The following is a 27106-nucleotide window of genomic DNA, read 5'->3' as shown; positions in this document are numbered from 1 at the left end:
GTGACTTAAATCTCCATGCTTTCTAGGAGTTGGGATGGGCTACCTCTCCCTACTTCCCACTGGAAGTACTGGCAGTCACCCCCACAAGCCAACTCCAGTGCCACCATGTAAGTTCCATTACTGGGCTTGCTTCAGAGACCCACAGATAAATCTCAAAAGAGATCAAAAGTGCAGTTAATCTTGGACCCACACATGGCTGAACAGACTGAGGTAAACAGGGGGAAGGGCAGGTTGGCCTGGAGCCCACCCAAGCAGAGCCCCCCCGGCAGCCTCTTGCTTCCACAGTCGAAAATTATGGCCATAGCCTGGCCTTACTCCACTATCTCAGGTAGGACCTCTCCAAGATATAGTCTGCTAAAAATCCAAGCATTCAAGATTTCAGTCACAAAATTCAGTTTTGTGACTGAAATCTTCAGGCTTTCTTGGAGTTGGGATGGGCCACCTACCCCCACCTTCTTGTACTTCCAGAAGCCTTGGGAGTCACATCCACATCCCAAAGAGTCCACCCAACTGAAAAGCTACTCCACCTTTACCATCTCAATAAAAATACTGAATGCCCTGAACAAACATCATGACCTTTTAGCACCTGTATTACAAACCATAATGCACAACAGGAAAAGGAAAGAACAATAAGGAAAGTGCCTCCCATAGAGGGAGGCTGGGGGTGGAGGGGTGGGGTGTTGGGAGATGGTGGTACGGAAATAGGGGACATTGGTGGTAGGAGATGTACACTGGTGGAGGGATGGGTGCTGGATCATTGTATGACTGAAACCTGATTATTAACAGCTTTATAATGGTCTATCTCATGGATATTCAATAAAAATTTTTAATTAAATAAAAGTAATGTGGAGTTTATGCCCAATTCAATTGGCAAAATAAATGGCTGCATAAATAGAAGTACTCTTACATTAAAAAAATAACAAAATAAAATAATAATATTGTTCATCAAGAAAAAAATAGAATTCTCATTTGTGGTGAATTTTCAATGCAGTTTAAAAAAAAACTGAATATACTAGTTACAAATTGATCAACAAAGAAGAAGGGATAAGTATTTTCCTGTTAAGATGTAGAGTCAGGAATGAGTAAGTCAAATGAAGGAATCAAAGAAAAGATAATCTAGCAGATAACAGATAGAAGTCAATAGATAGATAATAGATAGTAAGTCAAATGAGGAAATTCAAGAAAAGATAATAACTCCTTTCCAGCCCTGCGCGAGATCGACCCCGGAGGCAACTGAACCACTTTGGACACGAGCGGCGCCCCCAAAATGCCTCCAAACTGTGTGCTCGGAGCTTCTGGCCCAGGCGCTGCCGGCAGGGTATGCCCTTTTCTCTCTCAACTCTTTCTTTTTGAATGCAGCGAGGCAATAGCCGGTTTTTAGACTATGCAGAAAGCCTGGGAAAGCCTATGGGGTGGGACTTCCGGATCCGCCCTGTGCCGGCCGACATTTAAGCACAGAGCCATGTGGGGACGCTCCTTTCCGGCCCCGCGCGAGATCGACCCCGGAGGCAACTGAACCACTTTGGACACGAGCGGCGCCCCCAAAATGCCTCCAAACTCCAGAAGGGAAATAACCATCTTTTTTGGTTTGTTTTCCCTTTGTCAGGCAGCGTGGTGATTACTAAACAGGCGTGATCTCGGTGGCGCGGGACGAGGGGGGAAAAAATAGAAAAGTTATGTAACAAACAGCTGGACTTAATATTTCTACATTCTCAGCAATGGAGAGCCATCAAATGCTTCCTTGACAGTGGGACTGTCTTTTCTTTTTTGGGGGGAAACCCTAGCAACAATAGTGAGTTATGTGTTGAAACATGGACTGTAACCAAGATAAAGCGTAAACGAAGTGAAACTTATCACTTACAAGGGCGGGGACTCGGGGGGCGGGAGGGGGCGGGAGGTATAATGGGGTGGTTGGTGATGGAATATGGGCACGGGTGAAGGGAAGGGTGTTTGAGTATTGTATAACTGACATAATCCTGAGAACTATGTAACCCTCCACATGGTGATTCAATAAAATTTAAATTAAAAAAAAAGAAAAGAAAAGATAATAACTATGAAAAATGGGAAAAGACCTTGCTGGAAAGAGGTTAGGAAGTATGAGAATAATTATTTTGAAATGTTTTGTTTATCAGGCTTTTTCCAAAAGACTTTACATTACTGTTAGTAAAATAAATAATAGCATTTAAAATTAAGCGATAATTTTTCAGCTTTTTTTCTGCCAACATACAAATTTTGCATGTTGCCAGAAATTCAATGAGTTGATATAATAAATTAGAAGGATCATTTGAGGTTCAACACTATCTTGATACTTTCCTTGATAAACATCTATTTCATCTAAAGTTGTGTTTACAAGTTATAGAATAGAAATTAGAGTAAAATTGAAAATGCTTTGCACTGGATGGCTCTTTTATAGTTGTTTCAATTCTCACTGAGTATTAGATTCTTTCATTAAGCAATAACTACCCTATTATGAATGAACTGATGAGAAAATTAAATAAATTGGATATTCTTTTGAAAGAAAACACACAACATATCTTTAGTGAAAGTCTATTTGTCCTACCTTTCCTGAACTTATTTGTCCCACCTTTCCTTATTCAGGTGGGAAAAAAGATCACTCCTTCACTTAAGAGTCCACCACTGGGTACTGCTGTACTGTTCCTGCGCCCCCTAGTGGGAGTATAGTTCACTTTAGGAAGAATAGCATTAGTGTGCTAAGGTCACAATAAAAAAATGAAAACCAGAAATCAAAGAAAAGGATCACTGTCACTGTCACTGCCATCTCATTGCTCATCGATTTGTTCGAGCGGGCACCAGTAATGTCTCCATTGTGCGACTTTGTTGTTACTGTTTTTGGCATATTGAATACACCACGGGTAGCATGCCAGGCTCTGCCTTGCAGCCGAGATACTCTCAGTAGCTTGTTTGGTTCTCCGAGAGAAGTGGAGGAACCGAACCCAGGTTGACTGTGTGCAAGGCAAATGCTTTATCAGCTGTGCTATCAAAGAAAAGGATAGGTGGATTTAATTTGAATTAGTCTGCAACAGAAATTATACATAGCATATATATGATTTATATATAATATAAAAGCTATGTGTATAAATTATATAAAATATGCCATATATAATTTTTTTATTTATAGCTTATATATATAATGATATACACAAAAAATTTCATTCTACTGCCATGTGTCATACAAAGTTGTGCTTTGGTCGCTTTCTTGGATTTATTTTTCCCCAGTTTGATACTCTAGAATTTAAAATAATATGTCAGGGGACCAGTAATGGCTCAGTAGCCAAAGTACCTGTCTTGCTAGCATGAGGGCACAAGTTTGATCCCTGATGTTGCTACATGTATGTGACAAGCATGAGCATTGTGACTCTGTTGTATGTTATCCCTAACACTAGTGATTTCTTTACACAAAGTAGTTGTATATGTGTGAATAACCCCAGCTAAATCAAGGATTCAATGCTGGCTAAACAATAAAGATGTGGGAGGACCAGGTCTCAGGACTGGATGTCCAGGTGAGCATATGTGTGAGCACTCACCTCAACCATGCATGGGTGTGCATCTCTTGTCACTGACAAAAAGGACATCAACAGAGAGAAGAGAAGGAAGTGAAATAAAATATAACACATCAATCTGTTATTTAAGGAGAGCAATCCCCAAATCTTTCAAGAAATAGTAGTATCATTTTAATGAATGGGAAAAATGGAGACAAGAGATTTTGGGGGGAAAAAAACCTTAAGAATTCTTTTTAAAGGAGAGAGAACCAAAGGGAATGCCCTGCTGCAGAGGCAGAGTAGGGTGGTGGGGGATGGGGCGGGGGTGGTACGAGGAATACTGGGAACATTGTGGAGGAGAATGGGCACTGGTGGAGGAATGGGTAAACAATCACTGTATGACTGAAATGCAAACACGAAAGTTCATAAGTTTGTGACTGTACCTCATGGTGATTCACAAATAAAAATTTTTAAAAAGAATTTTTTAAAAAATTTAAATATTTCCAAAGAAAATATACACAGTAATGCTTTGGGAATATTAAAATATATCAAACAAAACCATTTTTCATGTCACTTATTACCTTTTAAAATTTTATTTATCTGGTACAGGAAATTGAACTAAGGTCTCACATGTAAGGCACACACTTTGCCTTGAATCACATCGAATGTCAATAAAATAAAGAGACATTTTCTGCTTAATAACCACTTGTCAAGGTACTTAGAAAAATAAAAGAACTGCTTTATTTATTATTTTTTTCTTCTTTTGGTTTGGGGGTTACAACTGACAGTGTTTAATGGTCTATTTCTGGCTCAGCACTAGGGGTCTGCTCCTGGCAGTGCTCAGGAGACCATGTGGTATCAGAGATCAAACACAGGCCTCTCATGCGCAAACTGTATATTCCAGTCCTTTGAGCAATTTCCCTGGCCCTGCTTTTATTCATTTATTTTTATTCTATGACTAATGGAAATCCCAGAGCTACAGGAAGGAAGGAAGGAAGGAAGGAAGGAAGGAAGGAAGGAAGGAAGGAAGGAAGGAAGGAAGGAAGGAAGGAAGGAAGGAAGGAAGGAAGGGAGGAAGGGAGGAAGAAAGGAAGGAGAAGGGGAAAAGGGGGAGGGAGGGAGGGAAGGAAGGAGGGAGAGAGGGAACTACATTGTCCTAGATGTAGTACTGTACCCCATGTGTCTACTGCTGAACATAGTTGAAATATGAGATTTGTAATATATTTTCTAAGGTCATTATAACCTATGATTATGGAAATACATCAAAGCTGTTTTTCTTTCCTTAAAAAAGTTTTAAAGATTGGAGCTCAAGTACAGTGAGTAGGGCACTTGCCTTATATGTAGCTGACCTGGATTCAATCCCCAGCATCCCATATAGGCCCACAAGCCCCACCAGGAATCATTCCTGAATTCAAAGCAGGGAATAACCCCTGAGAACTGCTGCATGAAGTCCCCAAAATGAATATATTGAATATATATATACACATACATACATGCATATACATACACATATGCATAGATACATATACACACATATATACATGCACACATATATACATACATATACACAGATATATAAATATATATATATAATGAAAAAGCATTATTTACAAAGTTGTTAACAGAGTTTCAGGCATGCACTGTTCTAGATTGGAATCCTACCACCAGTATCTGCATCCCACCAACAGTAGCCCCAAGTCCCTCCTACACCTCATCTTGTCTCCTCGAGACACTTTTCTGAAGCTTTCTTTCTAAAACATTCTACTGGAACTTGATTAACATCTTGGCATTTGCCAGAAAACCATACCTTGAAAAGTCAAGAAAATGTAAATATTCCCAAATCTCTTCTTGGAATTTCAAAATACCCTCTTAAGTAAAAAATTATAGATAATCTACACATCTGCACTGTGGCTGGCATTGTTCTACTAGACTCTGGAACACCACTGATGAGGACAAACGAACCTTGCTCTCCTGAAACACAGCCGCTGAGGGACTGTGGTAGAGACAAGATGATAAGTAAACAAATGAATCAACAAGAGAACTTCAGCTGGAGGCATTAGGGAGACAATGTGATAAAAGAGAGTGGTGTGACAGGGAAGCTCAGCCAAGCCTCTGGGAAGAAACCATATTATAGAGGAGTCCTGAATCACCGTAAGGAGACAGCAAAGTGAAACTCTGTGGAGAGCTTCCTAGGAGTACAAAGCCTTAAAGCCAAAAAAGCTTTGGAATTTTAGGACAAAGAGAAGACTGGGGATTTCCAGGATCAGACAAAAAAGACAGTGCTGGGACATGGGCTGAAATGGTATAGAAGAGCCAGATACTATCCAACAAGATCCTAAAAACCCAGTAAGCTGTGTGAGCATGTAAGATGGGAACTCATGAGAGAATTCTACAGTAGAGAAGTGATGCCATATAAATGGATTTTATAGGGGTAGGGCATTATTGAGAAATGACAAGGGACTGTCCTGTAGTCTCAACGGGGCTGAATTACTATAGTATCACGGTCACTGTCACTGTCGCTGTCATCCCATTGTGCATCGATTTGCTCAAGCAGGCATCAGTAACGTCTCATTTCTGAGACTTCTTGTTACTGTTTTTGGCATATCGAATACGCCACGGGTAGCTTCCAGGCTCTGCCATGTGGATGGGATACTCTCGGTAGCTTGCCAGGCTCTCCAAGAGGGATGGAGGAATCAAACCTGGGTCAGCCATGTGCAAAGCAAATGCCCTACCCGCTACTGGAGATAAAAGAAGCAATAGTTTCTTGATTTGGAAATTACTATCACTGTGATGTAGAAAAATATAGAATCAAAACTGGTTCTTACGTTTTGGATATGTATCCAATAGGAAAACAGTATAGCCCATTATGAACTGAGTTATACTCAAATTCAAACAAAGAGGAGTTTAACCCTAAAAATTACAAAGTCTGCCTTGAACATATTGAGTCAATGTTGCCATTCTAGACATAATGCAAGGAGTTCTGCATTCTGCCTCCAGGGTCTGGAGAGATAATGCAGAAGTCAGGGTACTTGCCTTGCATATGGTCAGCCTGCTTCAATCTCCAGCTCACAGATGATCCTGTCAGCCCACCAGTAGAGATCAGAGCACAGTGCCAATACTAATTCCTGAACACCGCACATGCTGGGTATGCCACACACACACACACACACACACACACAAAAAAAAAACACCTGTGCCTCCCACATTTATTTGATAGCTATATCTTCCTAAAATATACGAAAACTGGTCAGCTAAATGTCAAAAAACGAACTTAGATCACTCTCAGACTGTGCACAATATTCAATTCAAATCGGATTTGATATTTCCACGTAAGTCTTGAATTTATAAATTATATAGAAGAAAACAAAAAACCCTTTGTCGGTTGGATCTAAAAGCATCATCATTGATTCAATGCCAACGACCGAGCAATTGTAATAAAGGGGGCATCCAGTTTGGCAGCTTCTGCACCACAAAAGAAACAATGAAAAGAAGAAAAAAGCATTTTCAGGCTAAGAGAAAATATTTCCCACCACTCATGTGACAGAGTTATTATGTTAGATATGAAGTAAACTTAACAACAAAAACCAATCATCTACCTATTGAAAATGTAGAGAAGAAAAGAACAAAATCTTCCTCAAAGGACACATATAAATATCCAATGAATATAGGAAAGAAATACACTGTATCATTGATCACTATGGAAATACAAATAAAGAGCAGTAATGAAATATAACCTCCCACCAGTGAGACTGACACATGATAAAAAGAAATAAAATATCCAGAGTTAGCATGGATGTAGAGAAAAAGGAACCCTTGTCCACTGCTGGTCAGAATGCCTACTGTCTAAGTAATTTGGGTAAACAATATGGATACTCTTCAAAACATGAAGAATTGAATTCCATATGACCCAACTATTCCACTTTTCAGAATCTATTCAAGAGTCCAAAACTTTTAATTCAGTAAAGAAAATTGCAGGAATACGTGCATTGCAGAACTATTCACAATAGCCCAAATCTGGAATCAATCCAAGTGTTCAAGAACAAATAGATCACAAGATAAAGAAGTTTATAGTACATATATACAATGGAGTATTACTTGGCTGTAATAAAGTCAATTGGTTTGCAATTTGCCACTACATGAAAGTTGAAGGCATCACGTTAAGTGAAGGTTCAAGTAGAAAGAGGGCAGATAAAGAATGATCTCTCTCAGATAGAGAAGAATAACAAGGGAATAACAAATGATCAAAAACTACAGAATCTAGGAATTGGTCTCCAAAAGTGAGCTTATCGTGGTGTTGAGACTGTTGGTGGTGGTCGAGGGGAGGGTGTTGAAGATTGATCCTGTGACAATGGTGGAGGTAAACAGACACTCCAGGAGAGTTTCTGATGTTAGAACAATGTAAATATGAAATCGTGTCATTGATGGTATTATAATCCTGGTGACTAAAATAAAATTCAAAAACTAAAACAAAAATTCAAATTGTGTCTCCCAAATTTATATAAAAATAAATCCCTCTTCTCTTGCTTTTCTTCCTGAGAAACTCTACTTGGTAATTATTACGGAAATGTACATATTTTCTTCTATCATATACAGCCAGGTTAGCAATATACACCTATGGGGAATCTTTCATTTATCTTCAGTTTTGTTTTTGTTTTTGGTTTTTGTTTGTTTAGGTTTGGGGCCATATCCAGTCTTTTTTTCAAAGCTTATTCCTGGCTCTATGCTCTGAGATCACACCTGAAGGGCTCAGGAGACTATATTGGGTCTTAGGGATTGAATCTGGGTTGGTTGTGTGCAAGGCAAACACACTATTTGCTGAATAATTCCTCCAATCCCTTCATTTTCCATGTAAGTATTTGACATTAGACTCTCAGAGTGGTTTTTTAATTAAAAAAAAAAACACCTAGAAATGCCTATTACTTTATGAACCATCCTCTAAAGGTGACTAAAAATAGAAAAAAAATAAGGCTGAGTTTTGAAGCTGGGAAATGCTGAGAGATCCGTATGTCTTCCCATCAGGTAATGTGTTTCCTTGTACAACAATGTCACACAGGGGACAGTTAAAGTTTCGCTTCAGTAATGTGACAAATTACCAGCTTTTCTGAACCAGGAATAATTAAAATATAAAGAGTAAACTGCTGCATTCCTAGGGTTTAGTTTGTTGTGTGAACTTGCCCCTGCTGTACATGTAGACAGACAATTGTGTTCCTCTGGGAGGAAACAGTCTCCAGTATACAGGGGCCATTTAAGTTCTATAGTACCTTTAATGAAAATATTGCATTTTAGTGTTTTATTTCACATCTCTACCAGTAACTGAAAACAATATAAAATAGATTGGATAGCAAACATAAGTAAGATCATTTATCAATCCACAGACTCAGAGATATTGTGTATAATGTACTGTAGCACTGTCGCCCTGTTGCTCATCCATTTGCTGGAGCGGGCACCAGTAACATCTCCATTGTGAGACTTGTTACTGTTTTTGGCATCATGAGTAGCTTGCCAGGCTCTGCCATGCGGGCGGGATACTCTCGATAGCTTGCCGGGCTCTCTGAGAGGGACGGAGGAATCAAACCCGGGTCGGCCGCATGCAAATGCCCTACCCACTGTGCTATTGCTCCAGTCTGTTGTGTATAATAAATCTATTATTTTAGCAACTGTTATTGGTTGATTAATGCTTAAGTTATATATAGGATACTTGTTAGGGCAAACCAATTCCAGCCATTGGTTTGAAGCTATATGACTTGTGCTAGTGATAGTCAAGCTGTAAAGTTTAGGTATAAAGACTGAATGGACCTGATCTGGAAAGACTTCCCTGTATAACACATTGAAAATAAAGAATATCATCTCTTGTCTGGGGCACACACTAAATAACCTTCTCATTCTCTCTCTTTACCTTCTAGTTTTGTTTGTGTGCCTGTTAGTTTTTATTTTGGAGCCATACTTGGTGATTCTCTGCACTCAGCAATCACTCCTGACAGGGCCCATAAGGGGAAGCAAGCACTAAACCCAGTTAGGCCATGTGCAAAGGAAGCACCTCGGCCACTGTAAGCCCCCCTTTCCCATTTTACAGTAAATTGCAACATAGGCAAAAATCACAGTAAATATAATTTAAATATTACAAGCCAAAATAAAATCAAGTTATCACAAAAAGTCTAAGAATATTTTAAGTAGTTAAATATGCTAATATAAAGTCTAAGTTAGCATTCTTCAACTTGTTTATGTCTTTGTAATGACATCTGTCTGCATAACCAGTTGTTGTCACCAAGTTTATAAATCAGTGATTTTCAGCCATTTTGTAACTAGGGCCTAGCACTGGATCATGGATAATTGTTAAAGACCACTGATTTCAATTATAAAAAAGTAGCAAATAGTAAAAGAAAGCAAGCTAGACTTAATAATTTACTTTTAAAATATCATAAGTTAAGCATCAAAAAGATCACTAAAAATATTATATGACACAAAATGAATAAATTATGACACAACAGACCACAAGGTTAATGAGGCGGCATTTGCTTTTCAAATTATAACATAGTCATGCAGAGACATCTAAGGACCTTTGAACCAAGGTTGCAAAAATGTTTAGCATTTTCCCCTCACTGTCCTCAGCAGATGGGCTCCCTGCAGAGGGTCCACACAGTCACTCTTCCATAGCTACTGAAGATCACATATTTTAGGTCCAGAGGTGACTCATCTCTTTTGTTCGGAGTTGGTAGGGTTCAAGAGATATTTGGGTCCAGCTGTGCTTCTGAGGAACTACTTTTGGTTGATTCTTTACCTCTTATGATTTTAAGCATTTGCAAACAATCTTGGAAATTACAATCTGATAGATTTCTTCCAGGAAGGTTCCAGTTTCACAGAAATGCATGTTTCCTGTTTCGGACCAATCACTTTGACACAGCTAGCTCCAACAGACTGACAGGAGCCATTACATTTTCACTTTCTCCCTACAACAAACCTGGCAGTATAGTGCTCAATAATAATTATCAAACTATCCCAAAATTATTTCACTAATTTTCCCCAAATATTTTCATTTTAATGTCTTATTATCACATAGATTTGACAACTATCTTCAGCTTTACATTAAATTTTATACTATTAAAATGATTCCACGTAAATTTTTATATCAAACTTATATACCTATTATGTTAAATGAAACACTATAATATAATGAGTCCTAATTGCATGTTGTAAAATAATTAATTGAAGTATTAAGAAGTTTGATAAGTTACCTGAGCAAATATTTATAATCAATGATTGAAACAATTAATCTTAGTCCACAACTTTTGAAATATGTTTTCCATTGAATCATATAATTCATATATACATAATTACATAATTTATAGTTCACAAAGTTACTTATTTATGAATAATTGTTTATTCAGTCTTTAATTTGATATTTACTGCTTATCATTATATGATGCTCTTATTTCTACTTATATAAATACATATGAGGGTAAGAATTGTCAAAATAGAAAAAATACACTCTTTCCATTGTATATGAGAATAAGAATGCTGTTTCCTCTAGTGTTCAACTACTAACAGATTAAAATAACACTATAATAAAGACTATGAAGAAAATTTATCTAATGCTTTGAATTTAATGTTTGAATTAAGAATTTAGGTTTTCACTTTCCCTAAAGATTTTTCATTTAAGTCAGTTCTTGAATTTTTTTGTGGGAAATAAATCTCTACATTATAAGAGAGGGGCTACTTAGATAATTCAAACATTCTAGTATGCTGCACACCTTCCACCAGTTAATATTAATAAAAAATGAAAAGCATTAAAGTTAAAAATATCAAAAGTGATCAAATAAAGTCATATGAAGTCCACTTCTAAAATAAGAACTGAATCTAATACTGAGAACTAAACCTCAGTGCTATCACCAATGATTCTGGTGATCCTAACTAGTCAGTTATTTCCTGTTGGACCTAAAACCCCAGAGAACAGTGACATCATTTGGGGTCACTCTGCGAGGGACAGAGTGAGATAAAGCAGGCACACTAAATAGGAATATTAAAAACAAAGTTGACATGGAAACTCAAAGATTTAAATAATCTCTTTCCTCAGCTATTGGAAGTGATTGCTACTTATTAAGACCAAATATACCTAGACTTTTCTCTTGGTAAATAACTTACTAGGATACCCAGTCACTGAGATGTTTCCATTTTCTGATATTATCAAAGCTCTACTTTCTTAAACTGTCCCAGAAATTACGAAAAACAAGTCCAAATCCTTAGAAAATCTTTTCTAATACCTTCATACTATATTGATTTTCCTTCACTGCCAATAGTACAAACTCAATTTTAGGAACTTTGAATGTGGACAACAAATACTATTACTAATATAATACTAATACTGTTACTAATATTTATACAGCATTTTCTATTTACCAACTTCTGTCCCTAACAGCATTACACATGGATATCTGAGTTTCATGAATTATACATCGATATCTCAGATCATGAAAGGAGATATCTGAATTTACATGTAACTTATTAAATCAACACAAAAATAGCCTTATGAATTTTTAATGATGAGTATAAAATATGGATTATGTGCACTTCAAAAAAAATACTGGATACTATCATGTACAAGCTTGCATGGATGAGATAATAAGGAAATGAAAGAGTATTTTCTTATCCCTAAAGATGCCAATTATTATCACTAAAAATTTGAGACTGCAAAAACTTCAGAGAAAATATAAAATAGAGGTTGTACTAACTGAAGTTTTAAGTGTTCTAAGTGTGGTGAAATGAGAAACAGATCACATATATGTTTTCTTTATTATTCTATTCTTTTGAACGATATTTCCATAACTTATGAATCCCTATCTCAGACATGTTATACATATTAATATATAATAAATTAAAGTAGGAAATACCATGTCTACAATTCTTTCTCTCATTTTTCTTTAATTCTATCTCAGGAGAATGACTTAGTTTCAATTCAATAAAATTGGACAGACTTGGACAAAAATGAAGAAAAATGTATAATAAGAATAGAGTATCATCTACCTGTAAAGAGTATCTGAAATATGATACTGTATTACTGTCATCCAGGTGCTCATCGATTTGCTCGAGCAGGCACCAGTAACGTCTCTATTGTGAGACTTCTTGTTACTGTTTTTGGCATACTGAATACGCCATGGGTAGCTTGAAATCTGAATAAATTATATATTTTGAAATTTGATGTGAAATACATGTCATTATATATAGTTTTCATAGTAATACAGTGATTAATGTTCATTAAAACTGGGATTTCAGAATGCTATGACAAGATTCCATACTAATACGTGGTGACTGCACATTACCAAAACCATCAAGACCAAATGTTTCAAAGTTGGGGATCAAAGAATAAAGTTACTGTTTTGAATGTGCTTTTGTACTCTTTTGATGTGTGCTTAGTATGGGACTACTCAAAGAAAACTAAATATTGAGATTGGTCCACTTCTTTTAATAGTGCACTTTATAACATAACTTCATTCCTTCCTCAAAAAGTAGTCTTAGGGATCAAGTAGAAAAGGTACAGAAAATGTTTGTTGAAACTGCTAGTTGTCAAATTAAAACTTTTCTTTAATGCTGAACTATTTATATATGTGCTTGTTAGAACAGCATTTGAATTTTCATGTACTTATATCTGAATCCTATAGAGAACTACAATTTGTTTTAAATCAGAATAGACATTCTTAGAACTTAGTTCTAGGGAGAATTACAAGTGTTTGTACAAAAAATTAAATATTTTAAAAGCATAATGCCAAAAGTTTTGACAGGTTAGAAAAGTATCTTTTTAAATGCCATTAGCATATAAAGAGTTCTGAAACATGGTAAGACTTTTACATCTTTTATGATGCAACTATAACAAAAAATGGAAATAATAAGTTTATAAAAAATAAGGATTAAGAAATAAAACAGTACTTAAATTATTTCATAAAAAGAATTTATTATGGGAGTGATTCATAGATAAGAAATTTATCTGTAGGCATCTTCATGCTACTTCCTATTATCTATAATAACATAACTAAATTATATATATTTGCATAATTTTATTTTCCATAAATACAGTATATTCCATGAATATAGTATAATAGTATAGTTCTCTATATACTATATAAATTATATTATACTATACATTTTATATATACTATATCACATATAGTATATATGATATATTACATTATATAGTATAGTTCTCTCTATGCACTGGAGCAATAACATAGTGAGTAAGGTGTTTGCCTTGCACGTGGCCGACCCAGGTTCGATTCCTCCATCCCTCTCTGAGAGCCTGGCAAGCTACCGAGAGTATCCCACCCACATGGCTTAGCCAGGCAAGCTATCCGTGACATATTCAGGACGATAGTGCATTGCTACAGTCTTCTATATTTAATAATAAGGATATTCATAATGAATTATGTATAACATAATGAATTTAACTATATTCATTAAGTTTAGGAACTTACTATTCATTCTCTGAAATAAAAGGAAGAAATGAATTAGTTTGATAACTATTGCACATCTAAATTTTAGTTGGTTTATCATAATCATCAGATGTTTTATATAATTAAAATTTATATTAAACATTTTAAATTATGATTATAAAACAGAGCTGCTGTGTGTTGGTTGTTGTTGTTTGAAGCAATTTACTCAAATTCCAGAAATGCTGCTACCATGTGACCTAAACCTCCCAAAGAGTAGACAAATGATTATAATTTTTTGTGAGGGGCTAGTCTTGGTAGTCTTCACTAGTTGACATTCAAGTGAATATTTTACTTAAAGCTAGAGCCATTTTTGAAAAAAAATTAGTAGCAGTTTCGGGCTGGAGCAATTGCACAGCCAATATGATTTTTGTCTTGTACACAACCAACTCGCATTTGGTCCCTGGCACTCCATATGATCCATATGATCCCCTTAACCTTCCAGGAGTGATCCCTATGTACAAAGCCAGGAATAATCCCTGAGCACCATTGGGTGTAGCCCAAATTTTTTTAAAAGTTGCAATTTATGTCTGAATAATTCAAAAATAGCATGAAGATTATTCTGGAACAACAGGCGAAATAATACAATATAAGTAATATAGAGTTGAAACACAGAAAAGTTTTAGATAACTAAAATATGCCATAAAAACAGACTATATGGTTTTCATAATCATATAAAGATATTATAAAATTTATGATCTAAGAAGTTTATGTATCAGTGGCGAATCTAGAAATTCTGATTTCTAGTAAATATCTATAATTTTCATACATGGTCAGTGGAACATTCTCATTTTTCAACTGAATCAAAAAGAATATTGTCAGCACGGCTGCTTTAAATCAGCCTCTAGTTACAGTACAAAAGCAATAATCATCCTTAAGTTTTCCAATTCATTATTTCCCCAGGAAATAAAATCAATTGTAGATAAATCTTAATGGAAATCATTAATATACATTCTTACAATCCAATGAAGGTGAGCGTGGCTTGTTACTCATTCAAGGATATATATATATATATGTATATATATATATACGTGTATATATGTACATGTGTGTGTGTATATATATATATATATATATATATTACAGAATAGGATAGGATACAGGTAGGTCCCAATTTTTACCAAGGAATGAAAATCATAGGATCCATTTTACAATGTAACTGACATGGGATGAAGCTTTATTATTCCCTGAATATTGTAAAGATCTGAGCAGGACACATGAGCACAAAGTCATAAAATTCGGACTGCACTTACCTGGGCAGAGAGCAATGTTACAAGGCTTATGATGTGTTTCGGGCCCTTCACACGGCCTTCCTCCATACTGAGGAGGTGTGCATGACCTTGTTCTTGTTCTTTGGCCTCGACCACATGTAAATGAACACAAACTCCATGGTGACCACTCTTCCCAAACTCCGTGAACTGTAATAAAGTAAAGAAGTTTCAACAACAAAATCAGGGAGTCAAATCAAACACTTTTTAAATTCATAATTAAGACAAAAATCACTAATTAGACAATATGAAGATATTTTTAAAACCTAGATCAGTTAGCATTTGCATTTGCCACAAAATTTAAGTTAATTCAAAGTTTCATGGGAATTGTCTATTTATTTTCTAGTTCAACAGTTACTCAATCAAAAGAGATTTAATACTTCTTTGTTTCTAATGAAAGTGTGCTTGTCTTCATGGTCAAAATTGTGAGTTATTTTTAAGTAAAAGTTACACCAACTATGGTTGTATAGAAAACTGAATACCATATAAAAGAGACAGCTGATCTTCTCTAATCAAATATACATCTAAATATATAAGGACCAGTTTAATTCTTTCAACTGTTATACATTTTCAGAGTTAATGAGGTTCTTCAAGTCAGAGAGTGAATAGAAACATAAAAGCTCACAAAATATATGTTAAACAACACCTTACCACTTTCATTTTAGAAAAAATGGTTTTTTGACTTGCAAACGTTATAAAGTCTTGGGACTGGGGACATAGGACAGTGTTTAGGGGTCTTCCCTTGCATGCTGCCATCCCATAGGGTCTAAAAACACCATCAGGTGAAATCCTGGAATTAAGCATCACCAGATATGCCATGAAGCCCTTGATCACTGACCTTGGAGACCTCAGAACCAAAATGCACTTGCAAGGTCATGTCCTTCGACCTGACACTGAACTGCAAGCCCATTGGTCAAGTAGCATCAAGATTAGTGCCCAGGTTTTCAAAGCACTCCTTGGAAGAACGTCTCCCAAATGTAGACAAATTAAAATGGTAAATGATTAACTCCTCCCTTCTATGTGAGAAATGTCAATGTCTATATCTACCCATGTAAGTGTCTTTTTCCTGTTTCAAAGTGAGTGGTAAACTTAAAAACAATTTATTAAAGACAAGAAATTAGGAGGCATCTTTCCTTTTACAATAATTTTTTGGTTCTACAATTTTTTCCCAATTAGTATAACTAATTATACTAATTAGCCAAATTTGAGTAATAATAATATCTTCTTTTAGATACTATGAAACTTTAAAAAATAGATAATACAGTATATTGAAGAGATAAAATAATTGATAAGTATATTGAAGAGATAATTCTTTCAACTGTTATACATTTTGTCTTCATGGTCAAAATTGTGAGTTATTTTTTTTTTTTTTTTTTCTTTTTGGGTCACACCTGGCGATGCACAGGGGTTACTCCTGGCTCTGCACTCAGGAATTACCCCTGGCCGTGCTCAGGGGACCATATGGGATGCTGGGATTTGAACCCGGGTCGGCCGCGTGCAAGGCAAACGCCCTACCCACTGTGCTATCTCTCCAGCCCCCAATTGTGAGTTATTTTTAAGTAAAAGTTACACCAACTATGGTTGTATTAATCCTGGAATTAAGCATATTTATTTTAAAATAATTAAAATAAATCAATATTATTTATTATTATTTATTTTTTCATAAAAATTTGGGAAAACTAATAAAAATTTGCACGTATACCAATGTTTGTATACAGATATATGTAATCAATTGCAGCAAAATATTTTCATAGTACTTTATATTTTAGTTTTGTTCTCTATTTTCTAAAAAATAATTTTGATATATTATATTTATGTTGCTGATTGTTTATTTGATTTTCTTTCAAATTATCTTGTTCTCAATATTAAATAATTCAGAAAAAATAAGTTAAAAATTTTTTGTATTAGAATTAAAGGAACGTTGATTAACCTCATTGATATAGTTAAATTATGAACCTGGAATCCTCCAAGGTAAAATTTCATGAATCTTCCACACTTAAAAAATTATTAAGGGAAATTTTTAATTAGAAAAGGATACAAAATTATTAACAATTTTTAATCCTTCTAATTTTAGATATTTTATTTAGATAAAATAAAAATTTACATAATATTTAGACAAAATTTTCTATTTTAGATGATAATAATTCAGCAGTTATCTATAACACAAGCTTTGTAATTTTTAGGTCTTATATATAAGATATATATTAAAGATTATTTATACTACATTTAAATAATTTCATTTAATTGATAATAAAATATCAAATATATATTTGAAAATATAATAAAACTAAGAAACATGAATCAAAGTAATTATTTTATAATTTTTTTTTTAAACTTGACTAGTATTTCTCAATTTTTTTCTATTATACCGTTTGTTTTTGTGGCAGAACTTTCGTAGGCATTAGCCCCCTACTCACATGCTAGGGCCCCTCATTTACACAATTTCCACCTGTGATATTCTTAGAATATCCTGGACGTCCATGCAGATTATATGACCGCTAGTTGAGTAGCAATGTATATCTATTATATTATATATTAAGTCCATATCACATCTCTAATTTTTGCTTTTTAGATATAAGTATATAATTAAATTATAATAATAATACATTTAAAACAAGCATACTTCTTGTCACTTGTAAAGGTGTACATATGTAACTCTTAATTAAAATATTTAATATTGATAAATAATGGGTAGAAAACTAATATTTTTTCCCACTATTATTTCTTAGTTTATATAAACATCTCTGGAGAACTGGAATACATGCAAAGAAGATGACTGGTTCTTAATCGAGTCAAATTTTGCCATCCAGGTGATATTTGGCAATGACAGAAATAATATGTGGTACTTAAATCACAAAGGAGAGGCGGCCACAGCAATCATCTATTTAATAGGTAGAGGTGCAGGATGCTGATAAACATCCCCAGCTGCTGCTGCTGTACTGTTACAACAAAAGCTTTATTGATTTCTTAGTGTCAATAGTTGAGAAACCCTGAAATGAACCATAAAGCTGTAAGATGACTTGGGAAATCTGGACAGTAAAAATACAGCTTAGTTCATTTAAGTCTACTTCTCTAAACCTTATGTTCATCTCCACTCTTTTTACTTTGAGTAGGGAGAATTTTTAAAGAGAGTAAAATGTCAAATCAACAATTTTGCAATAGGCTGGTTTTCTTAGAATCCATATTAGAAGTAATATATTAACATGTGGTTTTGAAGAATGTTCTTTTGAAATTTGAATAACATGGGTTAGAAGTATTGATTAGCTTTTCTAGTGTACATAAATGAAAGCTTTAATTCTATCATTCCACATACTTTGTGAAGACTAGTATTAATTATTCCTATGTCATTTAATTAAATGACAAATACACATTAATATCCAAAATGTGACAAGAAGATTATTGTCTTCTGAGCTAATTTTCTTTTTGAAAAATTATTATTTTGGGAATATACTTACACTTTTAAAGTACTTATAAGTTCTGAATTCCTTACATCACTGTTTTCATAATATGCCAAATTAAATATATACTAAATGCATTATATATGTGTATGTATATCCCAGCAGTATGGCAAGTAACTAAAAGTAAAAATATATTTCATAGCAAATACAGTAACAAATTCCAATTTGCTATAGTGGGGCACATAGTCTCATTTTAAAAATAATGAAGCTACTGAAGTATTCTTTGTTTGGAAAATTATAAACAAAAAAATGCTACTTAATTCAAGAGCAAAGCTGTACCAATAATGAAAAGATGCCTATTTACATCAGCATAATTTAACCAAATGTTTTCATATATATGTATATACATACCCCCATATATGTGCATATGGATGCAAAGATGAATGAAAAATTAGTTTGAATTTCAGTAACTAAAGGACGAGAGTCTCGAAAATGGAGGAATGACTCTATCTTCACAAATATCACTGAGTTTTTTGGAAATCAGGCATGGAAGATAAGGAAGAGACCTTCTATACAGCAACAGACGCTTTCCATGCTCAATAGTACACCATCTTCGGCAAAATAATGCAGAGCTTCCAGATATCAGCCATAATATGTTTGTAACTCATAATTGGAATGTGGGAACTAAATGTAGAATTGTGAAGAACAGTTTTAGTACCCATAAGAATTTCAGCTGAGGTCTCACTTGCCTTAAAGGCTCTATTTATTCTTTCATGTGAAAACTAACCTTAACTATTCAGAAGAATTCTGATAAAAAAAATAACATATCGAGGCCTTTTTTTTTTTTTAAACTTCTGGGGTTATACCCAGTAGTTACTTAAGGCTTACTCCTTGATCTCTGTTCCAGGAACACACCAGGCATCGCTCAGAGAACCATATAAGGTGACAGGAATCAAAAAACAGTCTGCAGCATACAGGGTAGTTGCCGCAATGCTTGTCCAATCTCTCTGGTCCCAGTTTAATTATTTATTGATAATTGTTTTTTTCTCAAGGACAGAGAACTGGGTCCTGGAACACTTAACATAAATAATATAGAGACGAGCCTTTACTGTTCATAGAGAGAACCCACTCTAGCATGCCCAGTTGAAATAACACAACCATTTACCCTTGAGATCATTTTCCTTATAAAATTATATAATTCCCCAAACCCTAAAATTCCTGCTGTTCCTTGCTTTCCTTAAGCTAATATATCTGGGATCCATTTTGTTCAATGATACCTGCTTTTGTAATCATTTTTTCATTCACTCCTCTCTTCTATGACCTCTTTAAGGCCATTTTTCCCCCCTCTGACTATCTTAAACTTTTCATTTGATTTTTTTTTTCATCTAGCTTAATTTAATTGTTTTCAGTAGAGATTAATCCTGTTCTCCTAGTAAGTCCTCACAGCTTTCTGCCCTGTTTCATTCTACCTTTACCTACTACTTTGGGCCTCCCAATTCTGTCATCAAAGGGTTTCCCACCTCACTGCATCATTCCCTATCAATGTTTATTCACACTTTCTCTACCATTTATTGCTTTCAGATTGGGTTTTCTTTTATTGTAATTAAAAATTCATAATTTAAAATTTGCAACCTAAACTTGTTTAGACTACAATTCAAGACAGTTGATTACATTCACACTGTTGTGAAACAGATCAGCAGGATTTTTTTCAGCTTGCAAATAAGGAACTTGGTACCCATTAAACAAGTCAAGATCGTCCTTTATTGGGTAGTCTTTGCCCATTCTGCTCTGAAATTGGGACTGTCCTTGCCTGTCTCTCATACCACTCACTCTGTAGTCATGCATCTAGAAGCTACAGAATCTGCCATCTCTAGAAAGAAAACATTTAAACATGACTTGGCAGATAATCTGAGAAAAAGCTTCTGCAATGCCAGAACCTTTCCTCATCCTACCCACTTTGACAGACCTCTGTAAGGGTTGCAAATGGAAGATAAGAGTCAACTTCAGAGATCAGTTAGTTTGCAATTTCCATTCATTAAATAATTAAACAAATATAGGCACCTGAAGATAAAATGAGATATAGTCTGGGTTTTTAAAAATTCCCACAGCATTGCATGATTTTATAAAAGTGAGTTGACTAAGAGATGTAGACACCTAAAATATAAATGTACACATCAATACAATATTGATAAATAGTATATAACCTAGCCAATTGTTTGAGCTATTGTCCTATTACTTATTTAACATTAGAGATAATTTTTATGCCCATTAGTGACTAAGTTTACAAAACAATAGGTGGCTCTGATAAAGGCAATTATTTAAATGAAATTAAAAGAAAGTTCTTTTGTCTCAGACCCAATTTTGTATTGATGTGGTAAAATAAGTGGTAGGAAAATGGCTGACCACTTTAAGAGTATATGACTCAAGGTCTCTAATAATAGTTGTGAATAATATTTCCAGCATGCTACCAAATTATTTTATTTCTCAATGAAACATTTCACCATCTAAAATAAGACATTTAAATCTTAAATACCAGTAGAAGCAGTTAGAGAAAATGTATACTTATATTGCAATGGGGAGGAAGTCATAAAATTTCTTGACTACTCTGAAAGCAGAAATAATCACATACATGACAACATTTCACAGTTGAATAAGAAATACATTTAGGCACTCTAATTAAAACACCTATGCCCGGTTCACATGAAAATAACAAATTGTTCCAAATGCGTAGCATGACACAATTCAATAACATCCACAGTTGTAGTTACTGCTAACACTACCTGGACAGAGGGCAGTGTTATTGCAAACCCTTGATTCTCTTAATGGGCCGCTGCAGTGTGTCCCGTAAGGTGATACACAAGTTCTGGTTCGCACCTGCGACCCTTGACCACAAGTAACTGAGCATGTGCTCCACTGGGACCACTCTTCCACACCAGATTCACCTGTGTGCAAGACAACAAATAAACATGAAATACTGTCTTGAATATTATTTAGTAAGCAGTTTTACCCAAACTGACATTATGACATGCAAGAATAACTTAAAATGTTAAAATATGATAGTGTATCAAATGGTACAAGAAAACATTTCTGTGAAAAGGAAATTGAAAGGGAAGTACATATGAAGCTGATTGCAAGGCCCAAGTCTGCTACAATCTTGTTAGCAAAACTACTCTTCATAAACCACTAGGCTTGGAATACTAAGAAGGGATATATCAGCATTTTTCAACAAGAACAATTATTCTGGCAATTCCCTGAAAGCCAATCTAAGGCTTTGTACTTTAGAGAAGGGAAAGCAAAGTGTATTGATTGCTAAGGTTACTCTATATTTTCTTCAGAAAAATATTGAAGTGTTCCTCTGAAACCTTCTGTTTCACTGAATATAATCTCTTTTCCAATGTTAGATGATGTGGAGTCCCTGGAATCTGGGCATATCTAATGTTTACTGTGTTGGACACTGGCATACTTATAACTCATTCTAATGCAATCTTTTTTTTAATTTTATGACAACTTTTTATTTTATGATAAATGACTATAAAACTGCTCACAATTTTCTTCATGTATGTTCTTCAAAACAGTTTAAAAATAAATTTTCTATTTCATTTCTATTGACTCAATAGAACAAAATTTTACTTTAAAATATGGTCCTAAAAAGCCAATTGCTTGAATTCATTAATTTTCTTGGAATTAGCATTACACTGAAACTATGTCGAATTTCTATTATGATAATATGCAGTTTCCTATGGGGGCTAAGTTAAGTGTTTCTTAGACTATCACAATGCACTTCTAATGTCTAAAATCTTGCACTGTCTTTCCCCAATAAAATACTAAGTGTTTTACTTCCTAGCAGAAATTATTTGTTAACCTCTTATTGCTGAAAATGTTTGCAAGTAAACAACTCATGGAAATTTTGTACTAGTGATTATACAAATCAAGAATAATATTAGACATTACACAAACTATTCAGAATCTACATTTTCCTTTGGAATAGAATTAAAAGGATTGTGTTTATCTATTTGCCCATTTGTTTTGAAAGATTCATAAGTGACTCAGAAGCTTCCTGCAATGTGAAGCAAAGCAGGTGACCCACAAACTGGTACTCAGGGACTGAGGTTGGGTCAGAATTATAAATCAATATGCCACTTTCTTCATGAAGCTTTCTTTTTCCAAATAAAAATACTAGCTGATATCAACTCTGTACCTGATAAAGTAGTAGAATTTGCATTCTGGTGTAAGCTTCTCAACTCCGTGAGGGCCTATTAAAACTAGTTCACAAAGAAGTCCAGGTTTGCAGACCACACTTTTGGCTGCACCATCTGAATTATTTGTTATTATACTGGCCTGCATTATGCAGGATAGGCACAGATTTATAAAGCACTTATAAATGGATAGAAATCATAGGTGCTCATGGATTAGTAACTAGAATGACATATTAATTAAATTGGACTTATTTATTGTGTTGTAACTAGTACCTGTCCTGAAGTAATGTACAGATCATCCTTGATGATTACAATGATCACTGTCTTCATTTTATATATATATATGTACATATGCATATGTACATATGCATATGTACATATATATAGCTAATATTGGAAGAATACTGTAAAAAATGTAAGGTAATATCTCTTGATTAGATCTTTTATACTAGAATTCTCTTAAGATTAAAAAATCATTGAGGAGCTGGAGCAATAGCACAGTGGGTAGGGTGTTTTCCTTGCACACGGCCAACCCAGGGTTCGATTCCCAGCATCCCATATGGACTCTCAAGCACGGCCAGGAGTAATTCCTAAGTGCATGAGCCAGGAGTAACCCCTGTGCATCACTGGGTGTGACCCCCCCCAAAAAGCAGAAAAAATAATAAGAAATCATTAAATCTATTTGTTCTAATCATAGAATACCAATTATAATGGTTTAAAAATACCCAACATAAATGTATGTATTTAAGTACATAATTAGAAATTTAAGATCCAAACTTATAATACAAGCTTTATAAAATGTTATTTCATAGTTAAACTTTGTCATGAGAATAAGTGAAGTAAAATGTGACGTTATTAAAGTTTTGAATTTTGCAGCATAAATTAAATGATAAAGGGTATGAATAAGATTAATTACATATTTTTCACAATTGCTATCCATCATTTAATCTTGGATTGTTATGAGTGAAAAATGCTTTTACTAAAAAGCAGGATTTGACCAAAAAAAAATACAAATCCAGACTAAAGGAATTTTAGTAAAAATATTTTAAGATCTGGGTTGTTTATAGAGTGTGATATTATAGTAATATTGAACAGGTGAATCAGAGATATCTGGTCTTCAGAAGCTGATAGCAAGTGATCAGAATTGTACTAATTGGCTCATTTTCTTGCTCAAAAGTAAAATAAGTAAATAAATATAATATGTTAATTTCATATTATGAGTTATATTTTGCCACCAAAACACTGGGTTACTTACCAAAATGACCTCATTAAAGCTCAAATGTTAGTGTCAAGGGAAATTTTCACTAAACATATTATGAGTTCCATGCTGCCACTTCCTCAGTTTGCAAAAAATGTGAAGACTATTGTATTCAAGCACATTGGTTTCTGAGAAAAAGCTAATATATTTTAAGAGAAAGGCATTTTTTAAAAACTCACTGACATAAAAAATGTATCAGAGAAAGTATGCTATTTATATTATATATTTATATATGCATATGTATGTCTGTGAATATAAAAAAAAACTAATCTGAGTTTTTTAACTTATAACTTGAGAAAGCATATTAAACATATTGTCGAAGGTTTCAATATGCAAGGCATTATCCTGGCTCAAAATATGAAAGGAAACTGGAGTAGCACTTCAATTAAAGTCCTTGTCAACAAGGTCAATTAAAGACCTTGTTCGATAGAATGCTACTGAAATTAGTTCTGTCACCTTGCAGAAGTCAATTTTTTTTTCTCCAAACTTTCGAGAAGTGAATAATACATCTATTAAAAAAAAAAAACTAGCTGTGAAGATTAAATGAGATGATATGAGAGTGCATCTTAAATTATGAACAAAATATTAATACAAAATGTTGCTAGTATGTTAAAAACATGAAATTAGATACAACATTTAATTTTATATTATTCCATTAGAAAATATATTTTATTTTATAAAGGTTGCTTTCCCTACTATAAAAAAACACTTATTTCTAAACTATTCTTCTAAAATTATTTGATCACTGTATGCCAACAAATATAAGTACAATTAAACTGTTTCAAGCAATCTTATTGGTAACGAGTTTAGATATCTGTATTAACAGCTATGTCTTATCCCATCATTTCATGTCCTTGATTATGAATATAGTTTATGCCTAGTTAATTAGAGCATTGCCATTATTGTCCATATTATCCTATCTTAATTATTATACTTAATGAAATAGTCAAGTTATTTTTATAAAACAATTCTTCATTATAAAATTTTACACAAAAAAAGTCTACTAAATTTATTATCAAGGCTATTTTTAACATGCAAAGTTTACACATCATATTGATTTATTAGAACTGCTTACTTATTTAAGAACTGATTTTTAAATTATAAAATGTGACATCTTTGCTATTTTTTGTGACTTTTATAAAATCCATATTACAGTGTCTGTTACTACTTGATTTTATCTCCATTGTGTTATTTTGTTCTCAAATCAATCATTTTAAACAAATATTTATAATAATTTGTATGTAAAACCTATTTCTTGGTTTGAAATCAAAATGAAATTATAAATAGAAGCTGACGGGACTGGAGCAATAGCACAGCGGGTAGGGCATTTGCATTTCATATTTCATGTGGCCGACCCAGGTTCGAACCCAGCATCCCATATGGTCCCCTGAGCACTGCCAGGAGTAATTCCTGAGTGCATGAGCCAGGAGTAACCCCTGTGCATTGCCGGGTGTGACCCAAAAACCAAAAAAAAAAAGAAGCTAACGTAAATTTTCATGGGTCATACCTCATTTTTTTAATGGGGATTACATTAAGTCCTTAGGAAAGTATAATCCTAGGAAATACTTAAAAAGAAAACCTCTTTATTTTCTTTAGTTCTTTGTTTGGTAGCTTTATAATTGTCTAAAGCTAATTTACCGATAAAAAAAGAAATAATGCAGTTATCTAATTTTTTATGAATACCATTGTAATTTGATTTCAAAAATAAGTATATTTTCTGTACTATCTTGTTTAAAATAAAATAAATTTTATTGATTTTTAAAATTAATTTAAATATCCAGTAAATGTTCTCAGAACTTCATGAAATTTGTTGCCTTCCTGTTGTTATAGTTAACAATGTAGAGAAATAAATTTAAGATCCCTCATAGAGATATTTGATGTGGTCATTTTAAGGCCATGCACTAACATAAATCAAACAAAAAGCAATGCCTAGAACAGAATGTGTAAGTAAAAAAAAACATAAATTTATAATTTCTCATGAAGAAAATATTATGTTGTGATTTGAATTTGCAAACAATATTTTATCTGAAAACTAAATTTTCTTGGTATGTGTAGTAGGTAGATAAAAACTGATGCAAAAACTCTTGGCCACATTAAAAATATTTATGCATTATTAGAAACCAAAAATATATTTCACTCTTTAAACCCCAATTAATACCAATGTTAAGGCATTTTAATAAACCAATGTACTGCTACCTCTTTTACAAAACAAACCGCTGATCTTATAAAAACACCCTTATCATGGTGATGCCTGTATGTGACTGAATAGTTAGCTCATGAACTGTACCTTAATTTAGAATTAGATATATCCTATTCTGTGGGCAATGGTTCCGATTTTTGCACTCCAATATGCAGAAAGGTACATTTAGAAATTAGAATATCTTAATCTGAAGTCAGCAATATATTTTTGGACTTTTTCAAATAGCAAGAGAATGAATCAAACTTTTTGTGTTATTTTGTTGTTGTTGTTCTTATTTTGTTTTGTTCTTGGTGGGGTTACATATAGGAGTGCTCAGGGATTTCTCCTGGCTCAGGAACAATTCGGGTGCTCACTGGGGAACATATATGATACCAGGGATCATCTGAGGTCAGCAGCATGCAAGGCAATCATCTTAGCCCTGTGGTATCTCTTTTATTCCAAATCAACTTTTCTTAAATAAGAGGTGTATCAAAAGCAAATTTTCTTCATTTCTAGATATAGTTGAAATATAAATCTTAAAATGCTAAAATATATCCTTATTATCTTTTCTGTTCTAAGAATTATTTGACATATAAAGTCTACTATTCACCCATTAAAGACTATAATTCATTATAAATAATAATATTTCAATATTGTAATTTGAAACTATTATCTGAATAAAGATTATTCTAACAATGTTTGAACTAAAGAAAATACGTGGTCTTTAAAGGTATCTCATCAAAATCACCAAAATATCATTTAAACGTTTATATTAATGATAAAACAAATCCCTAGAATGGAATGAATAAAACATTATGAAAACATAGGTAAA

At 33.8% G+C, this 27106-nt stretch overlaps 1 protein-coding gene across 4 annotated transcripts in view; it reads right to left on the bottom strand.

Annotated features, from left to right (window-relative positions):
- The window catches only part of ADGRB3 (adhesion G protein-coupled receptor B3), an 823957-nt gene that overhangs the window by 484473 nt on the left and 312378 nt on the right, over window positions 1-27106 (bottom strand). For all 4 annotated transcript variants that reach the window (XM_055134853.1, XM_004605882.2, XM_055134855.1 and 1 more), the window contains 2 exons: window positions 21422-21583; window positions 15229-15393 (listed from right to left, as the gene is read on the bottom strand). In XM_055134853.1, coding sequence (XP_054990828.1) covers window positions 15229-15393; window positions 21422-21583 — 327 coding nt within the window. The remainder of the gene's footprint in view (window positions 1-15228; window positions 15394-21421; window positions 21584-27106) is intronic.

This window comes from Sorex araneus, chromosome 4, assembly GCF_027595985.1.
Source record: "Sorex araneus isolate mSorAra2 chromosome 4, mSorAra2.pri, whole genome shotgun sequence".
Classification (NCBI taxonomy): domain Eukaryota; kingdom Metazoa; phylum Chordata; class Mammalia; order Eulipotyphla; family Soricidae; genus Sorex; species Sorex araneus.
Note: the sequence above shows the minus strand (reverse complement) of the source record. Positions and strands in the feature narration are given on the sequence as shown.